Source organism: Suricata suricatta, chromosome 14 (genome assembly GCF_006229205.1).
Source record: "Suricata suricatta isolate VVHF042 chromosome 14, meerkat_22Aug2017_6uvM2_HiC, whole genome shotgun sequence".
Taxonomy (NCBI): Eukaryota; Metazoa; Chordata; class Mammalia; order Carnivora; family Herpestidae; genus Suricata; species Suricata suricatta.
This window is the reverse complement of record NC_043713.1, coordinates 46403272-46413458: the sequence shown is the minus strand read 5'-3', so window position 1 is coordinate 46413458 and position 10187 is coordinate 46403272. Positions and strand designations below refer to the sequence as shown.

At 34.4% G+C, this 10187-nt stretch overlaps 1 protein-coding gene across 1 annotated transcript in view; it reads left to right on the top strand.

The window, feature by feature from the left end:
• The window catches only part of LOC115277423 (laminin subunit alpha-3-like), a 225862-nt gene that overhangs the window by 93511 nt on the left and 122164 nt on the right, over positions 1-10187 (top strand). Inside the window, 2 exon segments of the mRNA XM_029921574.1 lie at positions 5181-5337; positions 9532-9664. Of these exon segments, the coding sequence (XP_029777434.1) occupies positions 5181-5337; positions 9532-9664 (290 nt within the window).

Genomic DNA, 10187 nt, shown 5'->3' with positions numbered 1-10187 from the left:
GGTCCAGTTTCATTCTTTTGCATGTGGCTGTCTAGTTTTCCCAGTACCATTTGTTAGAGACTATCTTTTTCCCATTACATATTCTTGCCTCCTTTGTTGAAGATTAATGACCATATAATTGTAGATTTATTTCTGGCCTTTCTATTCTTTTCTATGTGTCTGTTAATCTGTGTGTCTTTTTTGTGTCAGTACCGTAGTGTTTTTGATTACTTGCTTTGTAGTATATGTTGGAATCTGGGATTGTGATACCTCTAGCTTTGTTCTTTTTCCAGATTGCTTGAAGATTGCTTTTTCAAGATTGCTTCAAGATTGCCAAGATGACTAATTTGGGGTCTTTTGTGGTTCCATACAAATTTTAGGATTATTTATTTTAGTTTTGTGAAAAATTTCGTTGGCATTTTGATGGGGATTGTAGTAAATGCATAGATTGCTTTGGGTAGTGTGGGGACTACCCATACAGTTATGGGATTGTTTTCTTAATTTTTATTTCTGCTACTTCTTTATTAGTGTATAAAAATGCAACAGATTACTGTATATTGATTTTGTATCCTGTGAATTTACTGAATTCATTTATTAGTTCTAGTAGCTTTTTGGTGTCCTTAGGGTTTTCTATGTATATTTCATGTCATCTGCAAATAGTGAAAGTTTTACTTCTTTCTAACTGATTTGGGTGCATTTTATTCTCTTTTCTTGCTGTGGCTAGGACTTTCAGTACTATATTGCATAAAAGTAATGAGAGTGGATATCCCTTCCTTGTTCCTGATCTTAGGGGGAAAGTGTTTTTCCCCACTGAGTATGATGTTTACAGGTGTTTCATGTAAGGCCTTTATTATGTTGAGGTATGTTTCCTGTAAATCCACTCTTTTAAGGGTTTTTATCACGAATGGATGTTATACTTCGTCAGATACTTTTTCTGCATCTATTGAAATGCTCATATGGTTTTTCTCCTTTCTCTGAGTGATATGACATATCACATTGATTGATTTGCAAATAATTGAATCACCCTTGCATCCCAGGTATAAATCCCACTTGATCATGGTAAATGTTTATTTTAATGTATTATTGGATTTTGCTTGATAATACTTTGTTGAGGATTTTTGCATCTATGTTCATCAGACATATTGGCCTGCAGTTTTTTTGTTTTTGTTTTTGTTTTTTTGTAGTATCTTTACCTGGTTTTGGTATCAGGGTAATGCTGGCTTTGTAGAATGAATTTGGAAGCTTTACTTCCTCTTTTTTTTCTTTTGGAGTAGTTTGAAAAGAATAAATATTAACTCTTCTTTAAATGTTTGATAGACTTCACCTATGAAGCCATCTGGTCCTAGACTTTCATTTGTTGGGAGTATTACTGATTCAATTTCATTGCTTGTAATTGATCTGTTCAAATTTTCTATTTTTTCCTGATTCCATTTTAAGAGTTTATGTATTTCTAGGAATTGATCCATTTCTTCTAGGTTGTCCAGTTTGTTGTCATGTAATATTTTCACAATATTCTCTTAAAATTTTTTTGTGGTTCAGTCAATTAAGTGTCCAACTTTGGCTCAGATCATGATCTTGCAGTTCATAAGTTTAAGCCCCATGTTGGACTCTGTGCTGACAACTCAGAGCCCAGAGCCTGCCTTTGATCTATGTCTCCCACTCTCTCTGCCCCTCCGCTGCTTCCACTGTGTTTCTCTCTCTCAAAAATGAATAAATATTAAAAAGTTTTTTTAAATCCTTTTTTTTTCAGTGGCATTGGTTATTTCTACTGTTTCATTTCTGATTTTGTTTATGTGACTTATTTCTATCTCTCTATTTGGTGATTCTGGGTAGAGGTTTATCAATTTTGTTGATTTTTTTCAAAGAACTAGCTCTTGGTTTCAGATCTGTTCTATTTTGGGGTTTTTTTTTTTTTTAGTTTCTATTTTATTTATTTCTGCTCTGTTCTTTATGATTTTCTTCCTTTTGCTGGACTTGGGTTTTGTTTGTGCTTCTTTTTCTAGCTTCTTTAGGTGTAAATGTTCAGTTGTTTATGAGAGATTTTTCTTGCTTCCTGAGGTAGACCTGTGTTGCAGTAAACTTCCCTCTTAGAACAGTTTTTGCTGCATCCCAAGGATATTGGACCTTTGCGTTTTCATTTGTCTCCATGTATTTTTTGTTATTTTCTCTTTGATTCCTTGAATGACCCATTCCTTGTTTAGAAGCATATTATTTAACCACCATGTATTTGTGTTCTTTCCAGATTTTTTCTTATGGTTGATTTCTAGTTTCATAGTGTTGTGGTCAGAAAAGATACATGGTGTGATTTCAGTTTTAATTTGAGACTTGTTTTGTGGCCCAAAAGTTGATCTATTCTGGAGAATATTCCTTGTGCCCTTGAAAAGACTGTATATGCTGTTATTTTAAGGTGGAATGTAAAAAACCATGATCCATTCATAATTTTCTATCAATGGAGGGAAGAAAAAACTAATTTTTAATATTCTGGCTTTTAATTATATTACGGATAATCTGTGAAATGCAACTTCTAAATTGCATATATCTTTAATACTCTGCTTTATCAACAGACTAGTAAAGAAATCTTTAGTGTAGTTAAGTAAATTATCTCTAATTTAGTGTGGTGAAATTAAGGTAAATTATCTGTATTTAGTTGGTATGGTGTTTCTCTCCTTTCCCTTCATGTTTCCAGCATTTGAATTCTAAAGTCAAAGCAACTCAGCTGAGCTTTCTTCAGTCATTTCTAAATGGCAGCCACTACCGGGCTGCATAATAAAAAGTATGTGAAAGAGAACACATCTGTGGATTTGTTTCCCTTCAGACTAACGAAGCACATGATGGACCAGAGGAATTTTATAAATAGGTTTGGAAACATGCCCCACCCATGTTTTATCTCTTTTCACCTTCCTGTTGATAAAGTGAGCCTTCCCCCTAACTATACCAGTGTAAGTTCTTTTTCCTTCCAACTATGTAGGCAATTGGCTAATTTTCAGGTAGAAATAATGCAACTTTAATAGTATTTAAATTATCCATCCTGAAGCAAAAATGTTGATTTGTTTTTACATCACAACCAATACACACATGAAATTTAGCACGTGTCCTTAGATTTAGTGGTAAATTGTAACTAGGACAAAAGGATAGCAAACCAGCATTAAACCATACTACCTTCTCTCTGGGTTGGTATATCTTTTGTCCTGTTGTACTAAGTTCTTCCCAAACGTTTGTTTATGATATCACCTGAACATTTTTTTATTTTTCTTACTAGTTTAGAAAGCTTTCACATTCACTTTGTTTTCTAAATAACTTTTGTGATAACAAATGTAATATGTTTGTTGTAAAGTTTTAATAAGTACCTAAAAGTGAAAGGCAAAGAAAAATATCTTCATTCCATCACCCAGAGATAACCCCTTTTGATATTTTTTGTTTATTTTTTCTAGGCTTTTTCTTTTTTAATGTTTATTTTTTAGTTTTTTGAGAGAAAGAGAGACAGGCAGAGCATGAGTGGGAGAGGGGCAGAGAGAGACAGAGAGAGATATGCAGAATCTAAAGCAGGCTCCAGGCTCTGAGCTCTTAGCACAGAGCTTGACGCAGGGCTCGAACTCATGAACTGCAAGATCAGGACTTGAGCCAAAGTTGGAAGCTTAGCTGAGCTACCCAGGCACCCCTAGGCTTTTTCTATGAATACAAATTAGTATTATATTTTCTTCATATAGTTTGTATCTATTTCTTCACATGATTGCATTTTCCATTATCATTAGTCTTTCAAATATTAATGGTTATATAATATTTCATAATTTACTTAATTATTTCATAATTGTACATTTACATTGCTTCTATGCTTCCACTATAATAAACATTCTCTTATGTTAACTCTTTGACAGTGTTATATACATGTTAGAATATTTTCATTCTTTAGAATATATTCCTGGAATTAGAATTACTGTGTCAATTGGTATAAACATTTTTAAGGAGCTTTGTATATCACTTCCAGAAAAATTGTAAGCATCTGTATTCTATTTGCAATATAGGACCATGACCTTTTATTTTCTTTGACTAATTGATTGTTATGGCTTTAAATCCACTAACTGCTCTCAGTTTGTGATTGGATTGTCAAAATGTGCCATTTTGAAGAACTTCAAATAGTTTGAATATGAAATGTCAAGTAAGTGGTGAAATACTTTTATTTTTTTTAATGTTATTATTTATTTTTGAGAGAGAGACAGAGACAGACCATGAATTGGGGAGACAGAGACAGAGGGAAACACAGAATCTGAAACATAGCTCTGAGCTATGAGCACAGAGTCTGATGTGGGGCTCTAACTAATGAACCGTGAGATCATGACCTAAGCCAAAGTCAGACACTTAACCGACTGAGCCATCCAGATGCCCTAGTATTGAAGTATTTTTGATCCTTCTCTATGATTGACTCTTGAAAGGAATCCATTTATAGACTTATAATTTAAGGAAGAACAAGGCATAAAAAAGTCATTCTAATGATTGAAAAAATATTTATAGAGAAAAATATATCTAACTTATAAACTTAGCATATGAAATATTTTATGTCACATTCACTATTGTATATATGGTACTTAACAATACTGCTTGGTATGTATATGTTAATATTTGTGTAATAAGTGAATATGAGTATATAAATGATTGAATGAATTTATAGTAAATAACCTAATTTGACTTCACTAAATTGTTGGAACCATTTAGGACATACTAAAGGCTACTACCACTGTGGGTTGTGCTAAATGATTTTCTCATTTTACTGTTTAGAATGATGTGTTGAGTGTGTTTTATGTGAAGGTTTATAAGAATGAAAGCAACAATTTAAATGTTTTATTTTTATTTTTGAGAGTGAGAGACAGTGAGATCAGGGGAGGGTCAGAGGGAGAGGGAGACACAGATTCCAAAGACAGGCCCCAGGCTCTGAGCCAACTGTCAGCAGACATGGGGCTCGAACCCACAAACTGTGAGATCATGATCTGAGCCAACGTTGGACGCTTAACCAACTAAGCCACCCAGGCACCCCTGCAAGCAATAATTTAAAGAAAAAGCAGGTGGTGGCTCTTTCATTTGTTCCTATTTGTTGTACTTTCCAATTTGGTGGGAGTTCTTTTGGCAGAGCCACTGAGATTAAAGAATATTTGGATCATCAATGGACCTAACTTGCTGTATCCATGTTTACTTTTTATTTACAAAAGACCCGAAAACAACTACTATTTCCCTGATTTGCATCACATGAAGTATGAGATTGAAGATGGCACTGTACCTAACGGAAGAGAACTTCGGTTTGGATTTGATCCCCTGGAGTTCCCTGAGTTTAGCTGGAGAGGGTACGCTCAGATGACCTCTGTACAGGTGTGTAGCCTCTAAGAAATTGCTTCGTGGCAGGACAGCGCACATAGTTACCACAACACTGTCAGTGAGGCCCCCCAAAAGTGAACTATCCCCAAAACTGACTCCAGGATTCTTTTCTCCAGACTAATGACAGGGCTTGGGGTAGGATTGGATTTCAACTCAAAAGTACTTGTATAAGTTTCACAGTTTATTGTGAAATTAATTTGGTTACCAAATCAGACAAAGAAAGGATTAAAAAAAAAAAACTGGTATCTCTGGAGACTTTTTATAAGAAGTTGTTTCCCAAATGAGATTAATCTATATTTTAACACAAGAGACAGTTACCTTTAAAGCCATTTGTGAAGATTAAAAATGAGTTGAATTAAATAATTTCAATGTGTGCGTTGTTAATATTTGAGCAGTGCTTTTTTCTTTTTGTTTTTTTTAAACTCTGAATTACTATATGAATAAAAACTAAAATTAATGAGGAATTTATTAGATCTTCTTAAATTTTCTTTCCTGTATTTCTCCTTTCCTTCATTCTCCTCTTCTGTATCCATCTCTCTTGGCTTTGTGTTGGAATAATTAAGGAATTTACACATATTCTTGTTACCTTTAGAACTTATACAATATTTATAACTAATAATTTATAGTCATTGAGAAGTTTTGTTCTCAGAATTTCTCAAGGTTGGTCTCTTTAAACCATGTTTCTCAGTGGAGAAATTCATAACAAAAGAGGTAAATTGATGACCATGATTACCCAGTATTTGTCCTTTAGTAGATCCAGAACTAATACCTGTTATATTTATGTAATTCACCCCTTAGAGAAACAGGGACGGGTTCACAGTTCTCTTGGAGCCACTAATGGTTCTAATGTTGCTCATTCCTCACCAGGGTCCCCTGTCAGGCTGCTTTCTCAAACAGTACCTAGGATCCGACACCTCTCTGTTTTCTCCTTCTCCAAGTAAAGCAATTCAGTTTCTTTAACTCCTTCCTGATCTTCATTATTCAGAAAAAAAACAATAGACTCCATTAAATCATAACAAGTTGTGAATGACTGAAAGTTCAACCAGGATGGATACCTTCTCATAGGTGTTTACAGTTTGAAAGAATAACTAGTTAGCATAAAGAAATGGATTTCAAATGATGGATTTCTTTCAGTATTTAAGTCTGCAGACCTTGAGGGTGTCCATGAAATCCCTGCTAACTTATTCCTTATACATATTTGCATTTTTATTTTCCAACATGGAACTGACACTTAGAGATGGACTCTGTCAAGTTAAAAAGCCCCATTCAGTGGAGTCTTTAGGGTTGTCTATATATAGTACCTTGTCATTTGCAGATTATGAGAGTTTTACTGCTTCCTTACCAATTTGGATACCTTTTCTTTCTTTCTGTGGTCTGTCTGCTGTGGCTAGGACCTCCAGTGCTGTGTTGAATAAAAGTGGTGAGAGTGGACATCTTTGTCTTGTTCTGACCTTAGAGGAAAAGGTCTCCATTTTTCATTATTGAGTATGATGTTGGTTGTGCATTTTTCATATAAGGCCTTTATTATATGTATCTACTTTGCAGAGGGTTTGTTTTTATCATGAATGGATGTTGTACTTTTAAAATGCATTTTTTTGCATCTGTTGAAGTGACTTAATGGTTTTTATCTCTTCCCTTACTAATGTGACATGTCACATTGATTATATCTGCAAATATTAAAGCAGAATTTCTTCCCAGGAATAAATCCCACTTGATCATGGTAACTGATTATTTTAATGTTTTATTGGATTCTGTTCACTAATATTTTGTTGAAGATTTTTACGTCTGTGTTCATCAGACATATTGGCCTGTTGTTCTCTTTTTTTTTTTTTTTTGTAGTGTCTTTATATGGTTTTGATAGCAGGTTGATACTGGCCTCATAGAATAAATTTGGAAGTTTTCCTTCCTCTTCTATTTTTTGGAATAGTTTGAGAAGAATAAATATTAACTCTTCTTTAAATGTTTGGTAGAATTCACCTATGAAGCTGTCTGGTCCCAGAATTTTGTTTTTTGGGATTTAAAAAAATTATTATTATTACTGATTCAATTCTTTCTTGGTAATTGATCTGTTCAAATTTTCTCTTTCTTCATATTTTTGTTTTGGTAGGCTATATGTTTCTAGGAATTTATCCATTTCTTCTTGGTTTTCCAATTTGTTGGCATATAGTTTTTTATAATAGTCTGTTACAATTGTTTGTATTTTTGTGGTGTTGGTTATTTCTCCTCTTTCATTAGTGGTTTTGTTCATTTGCACCTGGTTATCTGCCTCCTCTTTTTACAAGTCTGGTTAGAAATTTATCAAATTTGTTGATCTTTTCTAAAAACCAACTCCTGGTTTCATTCATCTGCTTTATTATTATTTTAGTTTCTGCATCACTTGTTTCTGCTCTAATTTTTATTATTTCCTTTCTTTTTCTGGGTTTGAGTTTAGTTTGTTCTTATTTTAGTGTCTTGAGATAAAGGTTAGGTTGCTTATATGAGATTTTTCTTGCTTCTTGATGTAGGCTTGTGTTGCTATAAACTTTCCTCTTAGAACAGCTTTTGCTGCATCTGAAAGATTTTGGACCTGTGTTTTCATTTTTATTTGTCTCCATGTAATATTTTATTTCTTCTTTGAATGAGCAGGGGAGGGGCAGAGAGAGAGGGAGAGAAAGAATCCTAAGCAGGCTCTGCATGGACAGAGTGGAGCTTAATGTGGGCCTTGGTCCCATGAACCTTAAGATCATGACCTGAGCTGAAATCAAGAGTTGGATGCTCAACAGACTGACCCACCCAGGTGTCCTGCTTTTTTGATTTCTTGATTGATCCATTCAGTGTTTAGAAGCATATTCTTTAGCCTTCATGTGTTTGTGCTCTTTCCAAATTTTTTTCTTGTGGTTGATTTCTAGTTTCAGCGTTTTGTGGTTGGAAAAGATGCATGGTATAACTTCTATCTTTTTAATTTTTTGAGACTTATTTTGTGGTCTAATATATGATTGATTTTAGAGACTGCTATACATACACTCAAAAAGAATGTGTATTCTGCTGAATATATCTGTGTATTCTGAATATATCTATTAAGTCCATCTGGTCCAGAGTGTCATTCAAAGCCACTGTTTCCTTGTTGATTTTCTCTTTGGATGATCTGTCCATTGATGTAAGGGGGTCTTAAAGTCCCCTACTATTATTGTATTATTGTTTATTATTTTTTTATGTTTGTTATTTACTGTTTTATTTCTTTGGGTATTTCCATGTTATGTGCATAAATATTTACAATTGTTATATATCATCTTGTTGGATTGTCCCTTTTGTTACTGGAATGGAGTATTATTCAGCCATAAAAAATAATGAAATCTTGCATTTACAACAATATAGATGGAACTAGAGAGTATAATATTAAGTGAAATAAGTCAGAGAGAGACAAATATTGTAGAATTTCACTCATATGTTGAATTTAGGAAGCAAAACAAGCAAGCAAAGGCAAAAAAAAATAATGGAAATAGAGACAAAGCACAAAACAGACTCCTAACTGTAGAAAACAAACTGATGGTTACCAGAAGGGAGGTGAGTAGGGGGCTGGAGGAAATAGGTGATGGATGTTAAAGAGTACACTTGTCATGATGAAAAAAAACCAATTAAAAAATAAAAAGCTCACATTCTTTTTGGATAAAGATTGAAATCAGTTTTATATGATTTAAGCATATTTTAGTCACATCCAGATTTTAGCACTAATGTGTTTGGAGTATTTTAACCTTTGTTTGGTCAACGTCAGTTTCTGTGACCATTTAGAAATTTATGTATGTGAACTGGCCCCTGGAGTAGTCTCTCTACAGGGGGGAATTGTGTTAAATAATCCTGTTCTTTCCTTCTCTTCCGCTTGTTAGCAGGACTAGTTTATTTTCCTTAAACTAGTCCTGCTAACATTCTGCTCTGTCTGCCTGATTCCAAATGGGTCAAAAGAAGAACTCAGTTCCTGGGTTTTCACTGTAACTTGAAATGTAAGTGATTTTCATTTATTGTTAGGCCTGCTTATTTCCATCTTCCACACACTTAGTTAAGTGAGAGTATGTGTGTGAGAGAGAAACAGAGTATGTGGGTGTGTGTATACACTACAAGCCCAGTAGTGAAACTTGAATGGAGTCAAGTCACTGTTTGGCTACCGTTTCTTTTAACCAGTTCTATACTTTATGGCTTTTCGGTATTTTTCAGAATCAAGTAAGGATCATGTTGAATGTGGGGAAGTCAAATGCTGCCTTGTTTCATGTTATTCTGAAATATATTAACCCTGGAACTGAAGCTGTATCTGGCCGGGTGACTATTTATCCATCCTGGGCTGAGGCAGGTAGGCAAATTTTCAAGCCTCTTTTGGATTAAGAAATGATGAATTAGTGAAGCATTTTCTCCAGTTTTCACAAAGTTACCTCCTGAGAAAGGATGAAGTCTGATGCATAGTCTGATGAGGGTAGTGCCCTGTCCTTTGCTACCTTTTCAATCTCTAATCATTCTGCTTATTTAAATGTTGCTGTTAAGTTTATTATTAACTGTCTTTTAAAAATTGATGTAACAGCCTGTGTGTCTTGGTTCAACCCCACGGTCTACGATATCACCACAGGACAAAGCTAAGTTACAACTCGTTCACGATAGAGTGGGTGTCACCTCTGTGGTTGAGTCCCCTAAATTTTCCCATTCTTTCAGGTAAACCAAATAGTCCAAGGAGAAATGGGTGAGTGTAGGAATCTTTAAGCTGAATGCGATAAAGCATGAAGCACAAGAGAATTCCAGAGAGAAACATAGACACGTCACTGAGGGTTAAGGGATACCTGAGGACAGAAGAAAATCAGTCAGGGCACAGATCTCAGCACTGT